The sequence below is a fragment of the Cavia porcellus genome, unplaced genomic scaffold (assembly GCF_034190915.1).
Source record: "Cavia porcellus strain 051 isolate PalLab524CR breed Dunkin Hartley unplaced genomic scaffold, mCavPor4.1 scaffold_5, whole genome shotgun sequence".
Classification (NCBI taxonomy): Eukaryota; Metazoa; Chordata; class Mammalia; order Rodentia; family Caviidae; genus Cavia; species Cavia porcellus.
In genome coordinates, this window is record NW_026947488.1 from 61,629,198 (window position 1) to 61,653,550 (window position 24,353).

At 33.7% G+C, this 24,353-nt stretch overlaps 1 protein-coding gene across 8 annotated transcripts in view; it reads right to left on the bottom strand.

Moving 5' to 3' along the window:
• The window catches only part of Stag1 (STAG1 cohesin complex component), a 426,216-nt gene that overhangs the window by 99,105 nt on the left and 302,758 nt on the right, over positions 1-24,353 (bottom strand). For all 8 annotated transcript variants that reach the window (XM_063249046.1, XM_063249048.1, XM_063249043.1 and 5 more), the window contains 3 exons: positions 19,800-19,907; positions 10,502-10,616; positions 4,669-4,786 (listed from right to left, as the gene is read on the bottom strand). In XM_063249046.1, coding sequence (XP_063105116.1) covers positions 4,669-4,786; positions 10,502-10,616; positions 19,800-19,907 — 341 coding nt within the window. The remainder of the gene's footprint in view (positions 1-4,668; positions 4,787-10,501; positions 10,617-19,799; positions 19,908-24,353) is intronic.

The following is a 24,353-nucleotide window of genomic DNA, read 5'->3' on the forward strand; positions in this document are numbered from 1 at the left end:
AATTCAAGGGCAGTCTGGCTACATATTGAGTTCAAAATCAGTTTAACTACATAGTGAGACCCTGTCTCAAAAGAAACAACCAAAAAACAAAACAAAGAAAATGTCTATATAGTAAACCTGTTGTAGTGTTTATGTATCATTCAATTTTATGGTTACTGATACCTTAATTTGAAATCATCTGAAATCATCTGAAATCATCTATTTAGAAACTTTTCCTGAATGAGGAGATAGGGTAAAATAAAAAAAAGGATGAAATTTAATTAAGTCCTTTTTGGGAAATGGCAGCAAAGTCATCTGATAATGAAACGAAGAAGCCTGTGCCACAGACAAAAACCAACAATGATTAACCAAACAGGTAGCTGCTCACACCTTAAATTATTCAGATTATATTCTAGTGTTTGGAATCCCTCTTCACACATCATCTCCATTTTCTCACTATTCATATTAGTCTAGTCCTACCACTTTGAACTCAGGCTTCTCTCTTGGTTACTACTGAAAATAGATGTTTTAAAGCCAGTGACAAAAATCATCACTGTATCATGTTTATGTGCTTCGTAAAGCAATATATGACATTTTTAACCACAGTTTTACGATATACATCATTAACCATAGTCCTCTTGAGCACACTCTTTACTATATGTGTAAAAACATGTAATTACTTCTTATCTCTTTTATAGCTAGTCGGGACTCTTGTTCTATCTTGCTCTGCTCTTGCTCAGTATCTACAATCTTTAATTCAGATGTGGGTTATTATTTTCTTTATATGCTACCTTCCTCTCTTCGTCTTTATTACTGTTTCCCAACGGGACAAATTCAAAAATTACCTTCTTAGCTTTCTGTGTATTTCAAACCATATTTATAAAGGCATTTTTCTTAAAATATGAATTGAACATTATTTTCTTCTATAAAATCTTGCAATGGCATTCCAATTACACCTAGAATGAACTAAATAAATTCATTTATAAGCAAAAATGTTCAACATTTTATTACCTCGGTCTCTATCTTACCTTGTAGCACTGTCTCACTATGTTCTAGCTATTATAGTTCCTAGAACATAACATTTGTATTTCTGACACTCAGTAATTGCTGTTTTCACTAAGTAGTTTTTTTGACAATTCTCATGGCTAATCCCTTATTTTTTAGTTTCTTGGCTTGTATATGGACTCCTCAGAAAGGTTTTCTTTGAAGATTCACTCTAAAGAGGGCCTCCCTCTTTATTATTATTCATTATAGATACTTTTTAACTCTTGGAAATATTTTGACTATTTACTTGCTTTTGAGTTATCTTTTTTCTAAGAATGTGAGCTCCATAAAGGCAATGATTTGGGCTAATTTAATACTGTATTCTTAGCATTTAGCGTAATATTTGGTACACATAAAAATAGTCAATAAATATTTTTAAAATTATAAATCAATTATTGATTTCTGCTTTGAAGAATTCTACTACTGTATTCACATTTTCTTCACCTACTGAGAGAATTATAGAACTGATCAAAACATTATCTGGTCAAAGGTCTTCATATTATAGTTTAAGCAGCTAAAACTCAGAGCTTAAAGTGAGTTGTTCTGGTTAGCTGATGGTTGAGTTGTTAAGAATCAACACCTTCCTATTTTGATAAATTTTATCCAATTTGTATTTCTTTGTAGATAAACACATTCACACACAAACAACAGCTCCCTAAAAGTACTGCAAGACAGCCTTAAGGCTACTGTGATTTAAGTTGATGTTGTAGTGTTTTGCAGTCTCTTTCACCAAATTTTAGACCTATATCTTCTATTTTTAATTAGACTTTTCTCTACTGAAATTTTATAAATCATTCATCTAAAACTTAAGTTGTAAGTAGTTTCAACAATAAATAAGTTATTAGTGATATTTTGTTATAATATTAGCACAGTAAACTTATGTGCCAGAACTTATATGTAACACAGAACTCATGAAGAAAATTCAAGAATAAAATTGAGGTATTATGCAGATAGTTTTGTAATTGTTATGCCTAGTTTCCAAGGCTTTCCTATTCAGATTGAATCATATTGTAAAACTGTAGCTGGCTTTAAAAATTTTTTTTACCACATTAGAAGTCATTCTTCTATAGCTAAAAACATATCATAAAACCCAAGCTGAGCCAAAACACCTTGACTACAAGCCAATGAAATTCAACTTCAACGAAATTTAAACTACATGAAATAGCTAATGTTGTACAATTATTTTAATTTAGTAAAGTCATGTAGATTATTCTGATGAATGAATGACTTGGTAATTGTTACTCATTGATTTACATATCTTATAAAGGTTATCTTAAAAAGTTAACAATACTGAAGTATACAACCTTGGTGCTTCTTCCCATAATTTGTATGCCTTGCCTTCCTTTTAAGATAAAAGTTATTAAACATGAGGTAGCAGAAAGAAAACAGGCAGGAACCAGAAATAAGAAACCCTAAGCTATTCTGATAACTTGCTGATTTTATGGCTGAGAAAAAGGCAAAGAAAATGTAAAGAAAATGGATGGGACATGCCACATTCATTATTATGTGAGGGCCTCATTTTCAAATGTTGCTTGGACAGTAACGACTTTTTTTTTTAAGACAGGGTCTCACTAGATATTCCAACTTACTATGTTGCCAGGCTGGTCTCAAACTTGTGGGAATCCTCCTGCTTAAGATTCCCGAGGGACAGTAGTAATTTTAATAGTAAAAATAATACAGTTAGTTTAAAGAGAATGTATGAAGTCAGTAAATTTAGGAAAATGTGTAAGTAAAATGAGGACAAAAAGAACATATGTTCATAATACTATAACAAAAGTGAAAGGAATCCAGAATATAGCCAATGTCTGACCTACTGAGCAGAAGGCCCTGTTAATTTAGTAACAGTATCATGCTCTTACTTAGAATATCATGAAAGAAACACATGAAAATAGAATCAATAAAAATTAAGGTAGAGCCAAATATAGAATAGTAAGCTCCAGCTGAGAAGAGTTTGCAAAGACAACAAATGAAGTTATGAGGCAAATATTTTGAGCTAAATTTTGAAAAGGCAGGACTAAATCTGACTATGATATATACCTGTTTCTTCTCTAATGATATTTTGTCAAATCTAAAATAGAAATACACATCGCTGCTTAGAAAAAACACTTGGGCTGGGAGTGATGGTGCATGCCTGAAATCCCACCACATGGGAGGCTGAGGCAGGTAGGAAGATTGCAACAAGTTTGCAGTTGGGGGGGGGGCGTTTACATAGTAAGTTTAGTGACAGAGACCTGCTCAAAAAAATACAATACAACACAATGCAATACAAAAAGGTTAAACACATGAACACCAGCGAATGGATGCACACAATTGGTGATCTGTTTAGGTACTCCACTTCAGGGAATGGCTCCTTCTGCTTATTATTCTAAAGAGTTGAATCACTTAGGAGAGCGGGGAAGTTATAACAAGGAATGAATATTATACTACCTTAATACTCATAACAACCACCTATGTTATGTAAGAAAAGCAATCAATATTACAGAAGAACAAAGTGATCAGAAAAATTACAAATTTTGAGTCAGAAGTGATAAGAGTTAAAAATTTGAATTTGTAGTTCTTTTGATTGTGAAGTTCATGTCCAATCCATTGTGAGCCAAGTTACCTGATTATATTGCCTATCTTTTGGGACTAATGCATGAATTAAAATAATTAGTAGTTTAGTTTTTGTTTGAACTGGAAATCAAATTCAGGACCTCATGCTTGCTAGGCAGGTATTGTGCCACTGAGCTATATTCCCAGGCCCTAGTAGTTTGTTTTAAGATGTTCCATTATGTGTGGTTACTTTGAGAACCAAGGAATATGTTGTATAGGAAAAAAAGCATTTCAGGTACTGAGCTAATATTCATGAAGTTTTTTAGAATACAATCTCTTTAGGAAATATGTTTATTATGTAGTCCATGGTACATAATGTATAATAACCATACTTCAGAAATAATTTTATATCTATTATTCCCATTTCTTTTTAATTTTGATATTGGGAATTTAATTCACAACCTCACACTTTCTAGGCAGGAACTTATACTGCTGAACTAAATCTCTGACCCTCCCTCCCATTTCTTGAACAGCAAGATAAATGACCTTATTTCTAATTTCAAAAAAACCTACCAAATGAGGCAATAGCTGTAATGTAATTAAATCTTATGCACTGGAGCTGGGATAAAGCATGATGATTCAGTATATGTAAGGGCTTGGTTCAGTACTGCACACATAGAGGGAAGAATGAAGGAGGAGAGGGAGAGAGGGAGAAGAGGTGAGAGGAAAATCACATGTGACAAAGGCTTTTAAGTTTACATGTTAATACAGCAAAAAGATTCAGGATGTACTTTTTTACATTAATTATAGCAATATGTTCTTATTTTTTACAGCAATATGTTTTTTAGGTCTCAAATCATCACAAAGATTTTTTTTAGTATTACACAGCACTTACACATTTTAAAAACACATATGCAGCATGGTAGCAGAGTAAACACAAAAACAACTTGTAAACTATGAGGCATGCTTACTTGTTGTAAGAAATAAATTGTACTTTTGAGAAAAACTGCAAACTTACATACATTCATTTTTAAGAAGTGAGCCACAGTTACCTATATAGTATGATTATCAACAGAAACATATATATCTATATATCTTGTCAAAATACTATACCTTCTTCTCCTTGAACAGGTTCTTCCAGTAGCAACTCTGTCATACATTCCCAGTCTTTCAACAGTTCTTGAGAGCTCTCCCACAAACTGTCCACCAAGTAGGCTGCATGTTCATGTAACTAAAATTAACAAACTCAGTGTAACTAAAGAATATTTAATGAGAAAAACATCTACTATTATTATTTGAGTTAATGAACCATTTTCATCGTAGTTAAAATGGCTTTGACTCAATGATTCTAAGAAGCATTTAAAGAACAATATATATAATTCAGGACACAGTATGTAAAATAAATTACAACATTTATGTTGGTAAAATTTAGGATCTCTTAGTCCAATGAGAAAACAGAGAGCTAATTAGCAGCATTCTCAAAATTATAACCCAAAGCTAAGTCACTTTTTACTATACCTGCTTGTCTCTTTTAAATTCTTGTTTTCTATTTTTTAAAAAAAGAAATAACCAATTTTTTCCTTTAATCTTATTTGAGACCTTAGTGTTAGCCTTGCTTACTTTACATTTTCACTTGGTAAAGACAAAAAAAAATCATGATCTCTCTTCTCTTTTTTTCATTTTCACTTGACTCAATAAAACCCTTACCTAATCTCATTTTATTGGTCATTGTTTTCTTCCTAATTTTCACTGGAACCCATGTTCTCAAGTGATGATATTACTCATCAAACACTTAACACAATCTCTGTACTACTTGTTGGTCATTAAACCTTGAGTAATATGGTTTATTCCAAAAGTTCTGGAGAATGAATGGCAGTACTGATTGTACGGTATAAATTTTGTAATGCATATTTTACCACTATAAAATATGCTGAAGAAATAGGTTTTTATGCTTGATTATGTAGATGTATATGTTCACAGAACAGGTATTTATATGCATAATTCTACATTTGGTGATTTATATCATTTATAAATATAAAGTATTCCCCTCTGTGACTCTTAATGCTTTTGGTCTATAATTCTCATTTATCTTTTAATATACTGTCCTTGTACCATTTTCTTTTTGTAGATACCTGTTTATGTCTAGATGTTTCCCCAAAGCCTCATGCAGTAATGTTTTTTTAAAGGCAGCTGAATCTACAGTGTGTGACTGATCTGATGTGCATTGCTGGGATTAAGGATGTAAGTGCTATACTTATCTTTGGGTGGATAGCTGCATACTATATAAGAGGCAGAGTCCTGTCTGTCTCTTGTTGCTCTTGCTCTTTTCTGCTACCATGTACTATTGCCCCTCTGCCATGCATGACTGTGTCTTAGAACCAACCACCTTTGGACTGAAACCTCTACAAACTGTGAGCTAAATAAACTTTGCTTCCCTTAACTTGTGTGTGGGGGGTATTTGTCTCAGCAAGGAGAGAAATGTAACTAAGACAGCATTTCTTATAACTTAATACCACCAGATGAAAATTATGCCATCAGAAAACTACTTGTTTTACTTTGACTAAGACATATATATATATAAACAGCATATAGTAACTTTTATATCTTTATTTCAACTTCCAATAATAACTGATACTGGTAATATTCCTGACATTTTGTTTTGATTTTTATTTATTGAGAAAAGGTCTCACTCTGTAGCTCAGATAGGCCTTGAACTCTGTATGCAGCCCAGGTTAGCTCCAAACTCATGATTCTCCTGCCTCAACTTCCTTCCTTAAACCATGCCTGGCTTTATTCTTGGCAGTTTATTCTTTTTGCTCTATGCGGTATTTCCTTGAGTGCTTTCCCTAAAGCACTCAAGAGTTTTGTTTTCTAAAATATTTTTCTATTATTAAGACCATTACCATATTTGTATTTAATTTGAAAATGACACTCCTGTCTTTTAAGAATGTTTTTAATTTATGTACTTTAAAATTCACAGCCATATTATTTAGGGTTAGCTCTAAATTTTGAGGCCTGCTTGCTCACCAAAGTTTCTTATATTCTTATTTTTCTTTTACTGTATACATTTTTTCATGTGGCTGGAAAACATCCTCAACTAGTAGTCTGCATACAGAGTCCATAGATAATAAACTTTTCTGAGCTATGTGTCTGTCTTCTGGTTAGTTTCTTTCATTTTCTCTACAGAGCTCCTACTAAATCAATATGACTTTTAATCTGTACTCTATTTCTCTTAGGCTTTTCTTCTTTTGTATTAAGAAAACTTTGGGCAATCTATACCCAATCCTTGGATGTGTCCACTGAGACCAATATTTATTGACTACCCTTCTTAGATTTTAAAATCAAGTTTTTATTTCTGTAAAGTATCTTCCTCTTTCTAAACAGTCTCCTTTCACATGGCATGTCTTTCTTCCAATGGCATAATTCTCACCTGGGAGAAAGAATTTTAAGTATTTTTGTCAGTAGGTTGAGTATTATGCTTCTTTCAAGTTTCAGAGATCCTTTGGGGCAGTTATATATATTAATGGTTTAGATTCAAGAATGGAAGTAGCCAGAATCCATCCGTTCATCCCCCCCGCCTTTTATTTTTATTTTTTGGAGATAGGGTCTCAGTAAATAATTCAGGTTGGTCTTGAACATTTTATGTAGCCCAAGTTGGCAATCTTCCTGCCTCAGCCTCCTGAGTGTGGGAGTTATACACATGGACCATCAATACCAACTCTGCATCCTTTGAGTCTGATTACAAGATACTGGTCTTCTTGATTGAGCAGGAAAGTGGAAAGAGGAGCTCTACATCAGGTAGGTTTTCTTTCTACTGTATAGGAAATTTGTCTTTTGAATGTAAAATTTTCTCATCTTTATTGGTGGCCATGAATTATCTGAGCATTTACTATCTATCTCTGCCTCTCAGGCACACTGTACCAACAGTTGCAAAGTGACAAATGAGCTTGACTAAAGGACAGCCACTTATTTACTATTTATATGTTACCTACTTACCACCTTCTGCTGCTCTGATTTTTAGTGTATTTTGGAGTTCGTCAGGAAATCTCAGTTAAAAATGGAATTTTCTATTTTTGCTTTATGGACTATACTACTGGATAACATTACTGAAATTTGCAGTTGATAGGATTTTTGGCACCGCCAAAAGATAAGAAGTATGAAATAAAAGAGGCCTTTATTCTGAAAACGCGGAGAAAGAAAAACAAAACCCCCAACCACTGAAGTCTGGCTTTTTCTCTGCTGGACACGCAGTGCGGGGCATACATGTAGCTCAGGTTTGGGGTGGCGCCTAAGGGGCATTAGTGATGCACAGGTAGCCCATTGGTATTCATTTGATGCCACAGGTAAATTGCCTAGAGGCAGGAAAAGCTGACCTCAAGATAGAGCCCCTTGGTTCTGCCTCCCAGCCCCGCCCCCCATCCCATCTGGGGCAAAAACCTTTCAGTAGTCTTTTCTCACTTTGAAGGTTCCATAAACTCCTCACTGTTTTGGTGAATTGGTAATACAATTTCTTTGTTCTGTTTTGTTTTTTGAGACAGGATCACACTATGTAGTTCAGACTGGCCTCAAACTGCTATTCTGCTTCTGACTCCTTACTGCTGGGATTACAAGAATGTGCCACCATGTGGGGCACCTCTTCCATCTTGACTAATTTAGTTTCGAGGTTTTTATGGTGAAGTTGATGGCACAATTCAACCCATTTGATCTTGAACCGAAGCAAATTAAAATTTAGCTCTGGTACACTGTCAATATTCCTCTGAAAATTTTTGAGGTTTTTTTTTTTTTTTTTTTTTTTTTTTGTATTGAAGATTGAAACCGAGGGAGGGATCACTGAGTTACATTCCTATCCCTTTTTATTTTGAGAAACAGGGTTTTTTCAATGCAGGATGACCAGTCAAAGATTGGTTTGATATAATACTAAACCTAGGATAGTCCTACTGTCTGTGGGCACCCGCGACAACCAGAGAACTCAGTAGTGTCAACTTTCTGTTAGATTACCAAGTAAAACAATGTTTGAGGGAAAAAGAAAAAAAGTTCTAACATGCCCCAGTAAGGGGAGAACATCATAATCACTTTTCAAACACTTTAAACCAAAGTGGAAGATGACATTATAAGAAGAAGACAGTGAGGCATTTTCAATGGCTTTTAAAAACAAAACACTCTGGGATTAAAAAAGAATGGGAAATGTAACAACGCTACAATAAAATTTATTTTCAGTGTTATTTTTTTAAAAAGTGTGAAAATCACGTAGAGGATTCTTTAAAAATGAGATGAACAAAAACTGTAACTCTTCAACACTTTTTTAAAAAAAATCACTGTATGACAACATGAACAAGTAAAATGGTATCAAAATGTATTTATAAATTAAGTATTATATAAATTAAAATTATTTGTATTCATGTGAATTTTGTCCTACTAAATAGACATATATTTTGATTTATATCTTTCTTCTAAGTTTATATAGAGGACAAATCAATTTCATTTTCCCGGTAATTTTAATTATAATTTTCAACGTATATTCTAACCTTTCTTTAATTAGGTTCAAAACTACTTCCAATATTTTATCTAAAGTTTTTTCTGTTTTCTAACCTGTCTGTTAGTTACATAAGAACAATGAAAGATTACACTGTATGGTAGGTAGAAACTTAAAATAACCTTTCATATGTCAAATCATTTAAAATTCAAATAATCCCCTCCAGTATTAAGTGTACAATTTCTAAATAAATTATGTCCACTAAAATAGAGCTACTCAAAGGTCAATCTTGAAAAATGAAACAGAAACAAAAACAAAAAACCAAAACTAAGTCAAAGAAACAAACAATCCCAGGAACTCATTTGTATCTTAGGGATGAACATTATGGCATTTTAACAACATACACAGGTGAATGGTGAGCACATTAAAACATTATTCTTAAATACATTTTTTAGTCAAATGCCAAATCTCCAGCTGGTTTTGTTTTTTAAGTTTATTTTTTCTCTGTCCATCACAACTCAAAATCTAGGTTAACTACCCTGCTATGTCCTAACCAATGTCATTCAATTCATTCAGTACATAGTTCTCTGATTTTATTTTTCATGTAACTTGCCTATTTGTCTCTTTCTAATTCCTATAGTTCCTCTAGCACTCTCAGATTTGAACTTCTGAAGTTCTCTTCTTCCCTAACATTCAAATATAAGTGAAAAACACTTTTTCCCAAGTAAAATTGAGCCTTAAATTTCTAGAATTTCTTTAGTTGTTTTGTAACTCTATTGTCACTCATTTCTAAATTCATTTGGGGCTCATTAAGTTAAATTTACCAGTTCTCCCAATGTCATCCTAGTAATAAAAATGTCACAGTGTATTAGTAGGCAAATGAAAGTTTATCTGGCAAAACATCCCGATACGTAACACATTATGAGTGTAAGTATAAAATCACTTGTTTTTTTAAGCCAAGGTCTCACTATGTAGTCCAGGCTGGCTGCTGCAGGAATCTTTCTGCCTCAGTCTTATAATATTATTTAAATGATAACTGACTATAGCATGAAGTTATATTGCCATGGTACTTACCAGTAAACTTTACCGTCAAGTAAAACAACTGAATATTTTTTTCCTAATTCAGTAGTAAGATTTTCAAATGATAGACTTAAAGGTTTTAACAGACTGACAACTTTGTAAACAATTTAAAAGTTACAGATAAGAATTCAAGTAAAAAAAGTATGAAGTAAACTGCAATACTGAAACAGCATAAAAATTTACTAGTCTATATTCAGTGTTGCACCACACCTACAAATATATACACAACTTTTTTCCTACAAAAGGTAGAATAGTGATTTTATAATCAAGCAGTTGAAAAAATGTACAAGAGACTGGACTGCTTTCATTTGACTGAAAAAAATCAATTAATTACAATAAATTAAATGACAGTTTTATTTATTATGTAATAAAATATAGTTAATTTTTTTTTACCTCACTTTCAAGAAAAAAAAGGACAAGCATCCTAATAAGATTCCCATTAGGACTATTCCTTCCTCTCCTCTTTGCTAATGCTTCTTCTGCTTGTGGGTCATGTCTGCTAAACAACCTGAGGGGGAAAAAAACAGCATTAAGAACTCACATGAATACGAATTTTACTACCCCTCATATAAATCATGTTAGTGTTACAAAATGTCTACTATTTTCAATCTAGTTCAATACAAATGTATCAATGTTATCTCTACAGGTCAAAATGGTTAGATTTCAGAAATTTCAAACAGATCAACCATACATAAATGTAGTAAGCTTTCTTTACTGATAAATAATGAATACTTGAATATTTATGAAAAATACAAGCACTGCTATGTATGATTGTTACTTCTAAAACTTAAATTGAGGTCTATTTTTTATTTGAGTTCTACTTTTTTTCTTTTTCTTTTTTTGGTCATTTTCCTTTTTATCAGTACCAGGGATTGAACTCATGACTGCCTGCTTGCAAGGCAGGCGCTTATGCCGCTGAGCTAAATACCCAGCCCCGAGTTCTACTTTCTTAAATGTTGATTTTACAGTATTACAGAATTTAACCAAATCTTCAAGCAATAATTGTACAATTTCTTTAAGTCTTCATTACCTCTTAATTGTTCTACATTGATAGCCCATTATCAAGAAATAGCAGTTTTCAATAAAAATGACATTTAATACTATGTTTATGAAAATACCAATTAATAACAAATTTCTAAAATGTGGGTAAGAAAGGATACGAAAGCTTTAGATACATTCTAATAAAATGTAAGGACTGCTAGGTATGGTGGCATAAGCCTATGATCCCAGAATTCAGAGGCTCTAGGCCGGAGGACTGCTGTCAATTCAGGGAACCATGGATTATATACTGAGAGGTTATCTAAAAAAACATACAAGCAAAGAAGCAAGCAAGTAAACAAGCAAGTAACTTAAGGTCTGCTAAATATCTCATATTTCCAGCCACTATTCTAGGCAGTAAGGAAATATAGGCAAGTATCAGTAAACAAAGCAAAAGTCCCTATTCTCATGGAACTCTCTGTTCATGTGTGGCAATAAACTCAGTGCATACTTATCTCAGGTGTCACATGAATAGGCAAGTAGCTTCTATGAGTTATGTAGATCAGGATAGGGTCTTAAATAAAGGGCTAACTGAATAAAATGAGAACAATTTCATATGATGTAAGAACAAACTAATTCAAGTAGAATATAACAGAAAAGTTTAATCTTGGTTGGTAGAAGCATGACTGATTTTGAGTTTTAAGATCTTAATAACGATTTCCGCCATCTCCGCAGACCACCTCCCAGAACCCGGGAACTTCAGCCAGAGGTGCACACAGGGCCAGCCTAGACCCTGGCTCCACCTGCGACTCCCACCATCTCTGCAGATTACCTTGCAGGAATCAGGAACTCCAGCCAGAGGTACACAGGAGGCTGGGCCAGAACTGGGTGCCTCCTGAGTCCCACAGTCCTGGCCACTAACCTCAGGACCTAGGAACTCCAACCTGTGACACAAGTCCCCGCAGTCCCACTTCTGCCATCAGGGAGCCCCTACCTACTGGACCTAGGATTGCTGTTGATCTTTGGCTCCCACACCTCTCCCCAGAACGTTGGACTGCAGTAGATTTACCATACAGTATTGAAGGGAGACTCAGTAAGAAGAACTCAGAAGAACTTCCATCAGTGAGGTGAGTTTGCCCCTAAAACAGGAATAGAGTTTGCCATCTTCAGTAGGTAAACAGGAACAACAGAGAAGCCCCCTCCAGAAGTAGGAGAGCTTGGCAAGTGGATGAGTCCTTTCTCCACAAAGAGAATATCAGGTAGGTTGAGGAGGGTGCCAACAAGCCCTTCCCCAGTCAGGAGAAAATTTAGGGGGCCTGTGGGACACCCAGAGACACAGTAGGGTCCCAGACGAGACAAGCACTATAAACAGGGAGATGTGGGACTCTGAACAACCTGAAGACAATAACAGCGGGAACTAGAGGTTGATTTCCATCAGTATTCCTAGGCTTACAAGAACATAGGACTCACACAACTGGCACCGCAGGGGGAATTCAGGTGACTGGTCTATTTCTTCATTGCGGGACCCAACAATTGGACAAATATCAACCTTATAGTAGGACCCCAAAGATACACACTACCAACAGTTGACACTAGTGGGATTGAAGGACCACATATTAACCTGAAAGGGAAAAATGGCAAAACAAAAAAGCAAAATGCAATCTCAAACATCTAGTCAACCAGGAGCAAGTACAGGAGACATTGAAGTAGAGGACTTCAAAAGTAACACACTAGAAATCTCTAAAAAGATAGCAAGTAAAAAAAAACACAACAACAACAACAACAACAACAACAACAAAACAACTCCCATGAGGCTATAGAGGAAATCAAATTAGAAATAATCTCTTATGTAAAAACAGAAATAACAACCTTGGTAAAGGAGTTGCTCAGCCCAACTAGAGAATAAATAGATAAAAAAGTACAAGAGCATGGAAAACTAATTGAAACCTTGAATGAACAATATAGAAACCATGAAGAATTCATGAAACAAACTTAAAGAGACATCCAAGAAACAAAAAATTCTATTGCAAGTTGGCAAAACAGTTTAAATGAAACTGAGGATAGAATTTCAGACCTTGAGGACACAATGGTAATCAGCGATCATTAAAGGATAGAACTTTTAAAAATAACAGCATGAAATGACAGTCCAGCAGCTCCAAGATGATGCCAAGAGCAACAATACTACACTAATAGGGATTAATGAAGACACAGGAATCAATGTAAATGACGTAACTAAAATATTCACAGAAGTAACAGCAGAAAGTTTCCCAAACATGGGGAAAAAAATCTGATATGCAGATAAGTGAGGCATATAGAACACCATTCAGAACCAACATAAATCTACATCCAGACATATAATAATAAAATCCCAGACATGCAGCATAAAAACAGAATACTAAAAGGCTGTTAGAGAAAAGACACAACTCACCTATCAAGGAAAGTCCATTAGAATCTCAGTAGACTTTTCAGGACAAACCTCTATGTCAAGACCAGCTTGGAGTGAGATAAGTTTAACTTTCAAACCATACTGATGTACCCAGCAAAACTTTCATTCGAATTTAATGAAGAAACAAGGTACTTCCATGACAAAGAACAACTTAACAAATTCATGTCCACCAAACCAACCCTAAAAGGAGTACTGAAAGACATACTACAGAGATAAAGATGACCACAATCTCCAAAACAACAGAAAGAAACCACCAGGTAGAACAAGCAATTAAACAAGGAGGAAAAGCAGAAAGCACACAACTGAAACATAAAACAACAAAGTCGAACTAGTACATATCAGTAATATCCACAATGTAAATGCCCTCAATTCACCTATGAAAAGAAATAGGTTGACAGAATGGATCAAGAAATACGATCTCACAATATGCTATACACAAGAAACACATCCGACCCAAAAGGAAACTCATAGATTAAAAGTCAAAGGATGGAAAATAGTATTCCATGCAACAGGAACCCAGAAAAAAAGCAAAGGTAACTATTCTATTTGCAGACAATGTGAACTTCAAACCTAAAATGATTAAAAGAGATACGAAGGTTACTACATACTCGTTAATGCAAAAATTCAAGAGGAAGAACTAACAATTATAAATATATATGCACCAAATACAGGAGCACCCAACTATATAAGACAAATACTAATGGACATGAAAAACCAAATACACAAGAACACAATTGTAACAGGGGACCTCAATACCACATTTACACAAAGAGATAGGCCAACAAGACAAAAGGTCAGCAAAGAAATCACAGAACCAAATCGTATCTATGAGCAATTTGACTTAGTAGATTAGTAGATTAGACTTAGTATTCTACGTAACCACATCAGAGTATACATTCTTCTCAGCTGTTCATGGACATTCTCCAAAAAAGACCATATATTATCTCATAAAACATTCTTAAGTAACTGCAAAAGTATTGAAATTATTCCATGCATAATATCTGACCATAGTGAACTAAAATTGGAAATTAATGGCAAAAGAAATGGCAAAACCTTTATAAATACATGGAAATTAAATAACAACCTTCTGAACAACCAGTGGGCTACAGATGAAACTAAAGAAGAAATAAAGTAACACCTACAATTTAATGAAAACGGAGAAACAACATACTGCAATCTGATGGATGCAATGAAAGCAGTCTTAAAAGGAAAATATATAGCAATAAATTGTCATATCAAGAAAACAGAACGAGCACAAATAAACAACCTAATGCTTCATCTCAATTTTCTAGAAAAGAGCAAGTTCAACCCAAGAAGAGAGGAAACTGTAAAAATTAGAGCAGAAATCAATGCAATTGAAACTAAAAAAAATACAAAGAATTAATGAATCAAAAAGCTGGTTGAGAAAATAAACAAAACTGACAAACCTCTACCTAACCTTATCAAGAAAAAGAAAAGAAAAAAACCGAAATTCATGCAATAAGGACTGAAAAGGGGGAAATTACTACAGATCCCATGGAAATTCAAAAGATCATGAATACCTACTTTGAAAATCTCTACTCACAGAGAGTGGAAAACACAGAGAAAATGGACAGATTTCTAGAAACATATGAACTACCAAAGCTCAACCAAGAAGATATAGCAAATCTGAATAACCCAGTATCAGCTATTGAAATTGAAAATGTAATTAAAAACTTACATACAAAGAAAAGCCCACAGCACACAACTGGATGGATTCACGGCTGAATTCTACAAGAAATTTAAAGCATGTTTGATGCCAGTACTCCTTAAACTCTGAAATGGAATTGAAAAGGAATCCTCCCTAACATTCCTGGAGGCAAATTATTACTCTGATACCAAAACCAGACACCCAACCAAAAAGGAGAACTATAGGCCAATCTCACTAATGAACATTGATGCAAAGATTCTCAATAAAATACTGGCAAATAGAATGCCACAAATCATCAAGAAGAGTATACACATGACCAAGTGGGATTCGTTCCAGAAATGTAGGGACGGTTTAACATAGGCAAATCAATAAATGTAGTACATAACATCAACAGAGCCAAAAATAAAAACCACATGGTCATCTCAATAGATGCAGAAAAAGCTTTTGATAAAGTCCAACACATGGTCATGATAAAAATCCTTCAGAAACTCGTAATACACGGTGTCTACCTCAATCTCATAAAGGCCATCTATAATAAACCAACAGCCAACATTATACTAAACAGAGAAAAACTGAGAGCTTTCCCTTTAAAATCAGGAACAAGACAAAGATGTCCACTATAACCACTCCTATACAATATAGCTCTGGAAATAGTAGCCATGGCAATCAGAATAGAGAAAGAAATAAAAGGAATAAAGATAGGAAAGGAAGAAGTTAAACTATTACTATTTGCACGTGACATGATACTCTATATGGAAGAGCCAAAAGACTACTAGAGGTAATAAACAAATTCAGCAGTGTAGCTGGATACAAAGTCAATGCTCAAAAATCAATAGCATTCTGGTACACAAACAAAAACCTCAGTGAGAGAGAAATTATGGAAATATCGCCCTTCACAATAGCATCTAATACAATGAAATACTTAGAAATCAATCTAAGATTGTAAAAAACCTATATGCTGAAAATTATGCTACACTAAAAAGGAGATTGAAGAGGATATTAGAAAATGGAAGGATATTCCTTGCTCTTTGCTAGAGAGAACCAACATTGTGAAAATGGCCATACACCCAAAACTGTTACACAGATTTAATGCAATCCCAATCAAAATACGATCGACATATTTCACAGATCTAGAGAAAACACTCTTAAAATTGATTTGGAAACAAAAGAGACCTAGAATAGCAAAGGCAATTCTGGGCAACAAAGGCAAGGCAAGAGGCATCTCAGTTTCTGACTTGAAAGTATACTACAAAGCCACAGTGATAAAATGAGCATGGCATTGGCAAAGAAATATACCTGAGGATCAGTGGAACAGATTAGAAGATGCAAACACAACTACAAAGACATTCAGCCACCTGATATTTGACAAAGGTGCTAAACATGTTCACCAGAAGAAAGACAGCCTCTTTTATAAATAGCGTTGGGAAAATTGGCTCTCCACATGCTGAAGACTGAAACTAGACTCATGCATATCCACATGCCCAAAACTGAAGTCTAAATGGATTGAAGATCTAAATATTAAAACAGAAACACTAAATCTACTGGAAGACAAGGTAGGTAGAAATCTTGGAAACATATGGTTAGGCAGAGAATTCATGAACAAAATGCAAACTGCATGGGAAACACTTAAAAGAATCAACAACTGGAATCTCGTATTATTGAAAAGTTTCTGCACTTCAAAAGAAATCACCAACAGAGTGAACAGAAAACCCACAGAATGGGAAAGAATTATAGCCAGCAACCCCTCAGAAAAGATAAAGAACTGAAAAACATCAAACCTCGCCCCCAAATTTAAAAACCCTCTCCAAAAAATGGGCGTCTGAGATGAACACACAGCTTTCAGATGAAGATATACAGATGGCAAATAAATACAAAGAAATGTTTCCTATCACTGGTCATTCGAGCAATACAAATTAAAACAGCACTGAGATTTCTTCTCACTCTGGAAAGAATAGCTACAATCAAGAAAACAACTGATAACAAATGTTGGCAAGGTTGCAGGGGAAAATGAACACTGCTGCATTGTTGGTGGGAGTGCAGACTGGTGCAGTCACTATGGAAATCATTATGGAGATTTCTCAGAAGACTAGGATGGAAACTCCATTCAACTCAGCTATTTCCTTCCTGGGTATTTTCCCAGAAAATCGGAAAAAGTTATGTCACAGTGATATATGTGCACCTATGTTCATAGCAGCATAATTTGTAATAGCTAAATCTTGGAAACAACCAAAATGCCCATCAACGGCAGTAGATGAAAAAAATGTGGTATTTTTATACAATGGAATATTATTAAGCTATAAAAAGGATGAGCTTAAGGCCTTCATATCGAAATGGAGGCAACTTGAGACTATCCTCATAAGTGAAATAAATAAGAATCATATTTATAAATATCACATTGTGTCTCTAGTGTAAAACATAGTAAGAACTGCAGGAGTAAAACCCAAAAAGTGTAATTGTTATTGTAAAAAGAGGAAAAGAAAGTGCTTTAAACAATATAACTGCATGTATGTTTAAGTGTGTAAGATAGATGACCACATTACTGTTTTTGTTCAATTGTTGAGCAAAACTGTTTGCAGTCTGTTTGAATGTCCATTTTGTGTGCTTTAATTTTGTAACCTGAACAACTATTTCTGAGATGACAGTATGTAACTTATCAGCTAGTGATTTCTTAGTGTTTATTTATTTAATGTAATTTTTTTGGAATTCTGTATTATTGATACCCTTTTTTCTGTTTCCCTTTTTTTCTATTTAAATAAAATAATCTTAATGACTTCTTAAAACATAATAGCTCAAGAGAAGGTTCTTCTAGGTGTTTGGTAACATTTGGCAGGAGGATCACAAGTTTGAGGGCAACCTTGGCAACTTGCCAAGAATTTTTCTTAAAATTTAAAATGGGTTACAGATATAGTTTATATAGAAAGCTTACCTAGCAAGCATAAGGTCCTGAGTTCAATACCAGTATCACACACATAATAAAGAGTGGTTTTGTCTTTAGGCAGTAAATGGAGAACATCAAACTTCTTGATAACTTAAAATACAACACTTTAGATACTTATAAATATAAGGTACTCAAATTAGCTTAAGTTTTTAATGTTATAATATGGAGCTTTTGGTGATATATTAAAATATTCTTTTCAGGTATGTTTTACTATTTTTAATGGTTGGTTAAGATTGCTCATTAATGTACAGACTGCATGACACTGATGCACAAGCACACATACACATAGCATGTAGTCCTAGGGCTCCTCTGTATCTTAGTTGTTAGGATTTCTAATAGATAACTATATCAGATGGTGGAAGAATGGTAAAAGAATAAGTTATTAAAAGTGAAAAGTTTCTTTTTGAAGGCATAAAAGCAATAAATTGTTTCTAAAAACACAAAATTATGTAGAAAGTTTAGTACAAAATAAACTAGAAAATCATAATACTGTAAAAAGGAAATTAATTATCAATGATGTGTTGTAGAGATATGAGTACAGACACTACAACACATCATTGATATTTGTGACAAACAACTTGCCAAAATAAATAGGGAAACTTTTAATATTTTAATGAGTAGCAATGTCAGGGTATTAGATTCAATATATTATTTTAAAAGTTATGCCTGAAAGTCTTAAGTTTCCTCCTCCTTACTTTCATTGCCAGCATATACTAGTATGTTATTTCCACTTAAGAAATATTTCTCACATAGAAACATCTTTTCCCACTTTTGAGTAGTACAATTAAGTACTTAACAATTTATTATTGCAGTACTAACATGTAGATACTCGATGGAGGGGGACATGCCTTCCCATTGTCAAAGTTAATTATCCATGTATAATAGTAGCCCACAGCACAATTTCCATCTATTGTTTAGCATAACCACAAATTCGTACACAAAATAGACTTTTGGATTCACCTGCCAATAATCAAGGCCACAAAATTAAACTCATGAGCAAAACTACCTAAAAGAAAACAATGCAAAAAATATACAACCAATAATGTATTTATATTATAACAATACTTCTACTAATGAATGACAGAAATACACAGAAACAATAAAAAGATTTCATTTAATGTTTATAAGTTTAGTTCTCTCTCTTTGCCAAAAAAATAGATGAAATTTAAAAAATTTACCCTTAACTGTATATGTCAGTTTCAGAATTATTATAGGTTATAGACTGAAATAATTCTTATCCCCCGAAGATGGAAAAAAACTATGAAATGTTAGACAGACATTTTGAAACTGACACTGCTTAATATTTAGATTACAAATATTGAAAAAGTAAGATAACTAATTATTTTAAAAAAGAAAAAAACTAAAGAAAGAAAAAATTGTTACTTGAAAAGCTTTTTAAAGACTTCATATACTGCCCAAATCTGTACTCATATCTCTAGCTCATAATCATTTGTCATTTTAGGAAAAAGGAATACATCATAAAGCATACCACCCTCAGAGATGTGATTCATGGTATGTACCCAGGCCATGAGGCCAGAGTAGTGTGAACTGGATACTTTCAGCCCTATGGTTCTTCAAACTTACTATTATCTAGCCAACTCTAAACAACAGTAAAACAAAATACAAAGTGGAACTTAGTTTTCAAAGATAATTAACTCACTTTTTGTGAAGGAATTCTCCAGCTGCCACAGCAACAGGGCGATGTGCTGAGTATACCAAATGGTAAACATTTTCACAGTCTTCATTGGAAAGGGCTTCTTCACTTCCACTGAAAAATTCAGAAAGTACTCTGAACCAAACCAAATGTTGATTTTTAATTCTAACTTTATTTATATTTTTCAAACTTCATTATAAAAGCTGAAGGCAAAATGATTTTAGTTCTGTTTTTATCTTCTTTTGGAAATGTTTTTCTTTACAAAAGACAGTCATAAAAATTTAGAAAACACAGCGAAAGCAAAAAAGTAAAATTTATTGAATTCTACCTACAATAACTATTAATACATAAGGGAATGTAGTAGCCTAAATTAGCTCAAGCTTTTGAATAGGCATAGAATTTTGTTGATATATTCTGGGAATGTAGCTGATACTATTTCAGAGTGTTAAACTGTTCTATGTAGCTTTTTATTCTAGAAATTTTATCTTTGAAATTTTATTTTATGACCATATTTATAATATTATTTGGTCCTGTTGCTAAATAAATGCATTCTGTCACAACCATTCCTTTACTAATACAACGTTTCTACCTTTCTGTTGTTGTCTTCTTACAGTGGGTCATTTGTTAGCTGGCCACATGTATTTCAGTATTTTTGCCAAGAAAGGAACACTAATTTCCTAACTACTAGTATTTCAAAAATTTTTGCAATGATTACAGATTAGTAACAACTAGGTGGGATTCTGAATTCTTAAGCTGCATGGGTAGGGAACATACATTTTATTCATATCTGGAGATCCGACACAAGCTAGGATGTTGAGGAATCTATCAAAATTAGAATGATCTTCTCAACAAAAGAAGGTAGTTGTATCACAGTATGAGGGACAAATTGTAGTACTGACTGGGTGAAAAGCAGCTGGATGTGAAGAATGGGAAACAGGACAAAAGCATTTTTAAAGTCCCAATAAAAAGATAAAAAACTAGAAATTAGGAGACTGAGCAATAAACTGTAGAGAGTATTATTTCTTGTACTTTCTCCTCTTCCTCTTCTTTTTTGGGCAGGGAGGATTAGATATTAAAATGTTGTGTTATTCTGAGGCCTTCTCCAAAAGGCAACCTTTAACACTGTTAAGGTTTGTTACTAGATGTCTACCCAAAGCCTCCTGTAGTCACAGGGCTTTTTCAGAGGTGGCTGAATCCACTGTGTGATACTGGAATTAAGGGTGTATGATAATTCAATCAGTCCACTGACTGGTTAATCAGGACGCTGCTCTAATCTCAGCAGTTTGGATAAAATAAAACACAGAACGATGCCATTAAGTCTCCTTATAACTTTTGCTACATTGTGCCCTTGGTGAACTATTGCCGCACTGCCAAGCGCCCCCAAAGGGAGCCAGTTGATCATGGACTGAAATCTCTATAAACTGTGAGCTAAATAAACCCTTGTTACCTTTACTATGGGTTTTGGGTTTTTGTCTCAATAATGAGAAAAATAACTAAGACAAACAACAAGTTTCAGAGAACTTCTATAACTTTTTAAGTATTCCTGAGAAATCCAAGAAAGTTTAGAAATCAGAACCTGGTTCAGGGCTGAGAGTTCCAAAGGAATAGTCAACAGCAGTAGAATAAAAAGGGAGGTCTAGAGAGGAGAGAGGGGCTACTTCCACATCAGAAAGAGTCTTGATTTCCAGTATGATATATACAGTATACTGCAAACAAGTTTGCCTGAGTAGTTTTAAAAAGACTTTGCCCAAGCTAGGTATGGTGGTGCACATCTGTAATTCAATATACCTGGGAGGCTGAGGCAAGAGATTCACAAGTTTAAGGCCAGCCTGGGCAACTTAGCAAGAACTCAAAAAACCAGAAAGTCTGTGCAGTAGGACCACCTATAGGAAAGCAATTCCAACACAGAAAGTCTGAAAACCAGGAGCTGGGTCACAAAGTAAATTACTAAAGGAGGCACTGTCTACTCTGGGGAACTATAATTACCAGTTTCCAGAATAAGATCATAAAGAGTCACAAAAACTCCAATGTACCAAACATATTAGGGTATCTGACACAACTAGAAGGCTACAATTATATCTCTGAAATAAGACCCATTTTTACTCTTTATCTTCTCTAATGAAAAAAAACAAGAACTTTAAATATACTTTAAAGCCAAATTATCTTATAAAGTAGTCAAAGTAAAAATTTTTAGACAATAAGATTTCAGAAGTTTGAAAATACTCGTAAAGGAACTAATCCAGATTAGATAATTTTGTAGGAAACTATGAGGTAATTACATTTTAAAAGAAGCAGAAGTATCAAAATAAAAACTGAGGAATGAATAATGACCAAGTAGTTAAAATAAGTTTTAGTAGGTAGGAGCTGGGGATTTAGCTCAGCGGCAAAAGCGCCTGCCTTGCAAGCAGGCAGTCGTGAGTTCGATCCCCGGTACCAGTAAAAAAGAAAAAAAAAAAGTATTAGGAGATAAGCTGTTTCTTGGACAGAAGGTTAATATTTAGATATATAAAGAACTCAAAAAAATTTTACCACCCAATGTAAAAAATTCAATAAAAATGGGCACCTGAAATGGACAGACATTTCTTAGAAATGAAAATGATTAGTATCTCTGGCCAATAGACAAATGCAAATTCAAACTACACTCAGATTCCCTTTTACTCTAAAAACAATGGCTTTAGAATCATCAGGAAATCAAATAACAGATGTTGATGAGGCCATAAGGAAAAGGGATTCCTCTGCATTATCCTCCCGCATAAACTAGTAAACCACTTGGCAACAGAATGGCTATTTCTCAAAAATCTAAAATCTAGAAATTGTTCTCAACATAACTATTCCCCTTCTAAGTATCTTCCCAAAAGAGTTAAAGTCATCATATTACAGTGATACAAGCATACCCCTAATTACAGCAGCACAGGTCGTAACAACTAAATCTTGTGAGGAATCTACAGGTCTATTAGCAGAAGAATGGGTAAATATAAGTAATGGAGTACTATTTTGCCATAGAAAAGATAAATTTTAAGTTATGTGTAGGAAAATGGATATATCTTGAGAGTGTAATGTCAAGCAAAATAATTAAGGTTAAATACCTCATGGTTTCTCTTACATGAGAAATCTAAAGCATAAATACTTTAGAAAGCAAAATACAAGCTAGACAACAGGAAACAGAGAGGTCTTTTGCAAATGAGAAGGGAACCCAGAGGTGGAAAGAAAGGTAAAGTAAAAAGAATTAAGATGTTCTATGCATACATCCCATTTTCCATGATCAATGTAGTTATGTACTACAAAAATAACATACTAAAAGTATAAAAAGTAGTAAAGTATGCAAAAGTAAATTTATTGCATTAATTAGAAACTAAACTGAACCATAAGAAGCTGATTCTTTGTAAATTATAAGACAGACAAACCTGTGATAATGACTTACAAAGAAAAAATTATACAGACTCAAGAAAATTAGCAAAAATACGTTTAGAAAGTAATAAAAATATCATGTATTATAAAATAAAACTGATAAGTATGATAAAATCAATAGATTGAAAAAAAGGTTTACAAACCCCAAAATTAGCTGAGGAGAAATAAAATTCAATTTATTTCATCAATTTATAGATGATTATGGAAGACATCGAAATTATAAAATGTTTCCTACAAAGGACACTGGAAAATGATGTGGGTTTAACAGGAGAACTCTCTATTTCTAGAAAGGATTAATCTCTGTGGGAAACTATTGCTTAAAGCAGCAAAAGAGCAATAAATTATTGTATTTTACAAAGACAACAGATCCTTGATTATGTAGTTGGATAAGGACTAAAAATAATGTTATTCAGTTTAGCAAATTCAGTCTTAAAGAAACAAAAACCAAATAGACCAGCAGCAAGTAACAATACCAAATCAGTAATGAAGAAGTCTTCAAGGAAAAAGCCCAGCACCAAATGACTTCACTGCTAAATTCTACCAAACCATTCATTCATTCATTCATTCATTTTGGTACAAGGGCCTAAGCCCAGAGGCACTCTACAACTGAACTACATATATCCTACCTTTTAAAACTTAATTTTTTGTTTTGAGACACAATCTAAGTTGCCGAGGTGGGACTCGAACTTGCAATCATGCTTTAGACTCCCTCAGCGCTGGCATATAGACATGCACCACTGTACTATGCTCTACCAAATATTGAACAAATTACTACTTCTTAAATTACTAAGAAACTAAACTATTTCTTAAATTATTTCAAAAACTAGAGAAAGAAAAAATTTTCCCTAACACATTCTACAAGTACAGCACTGACTCAACACCCAAACCACATTAAGACAATAAAAAAAGACAAAATACAGGGCAATAGTTTTGACAAATATATATACAAAATTTCCAAATAAACAGTAAAAAACCAAATCAAATAGAATATTAAAAAGATCATTCATGATGATGAAATAGGATTTATCCTACAGATGTGAGAGTGGTTCAACATAAAGAATCAATAAATATTAAACAGCATATCAGCAGATGAATAAAATCCACATTTATCTCAATATACAGAGAAAAATCATTTCATAAAATGCAACAGTT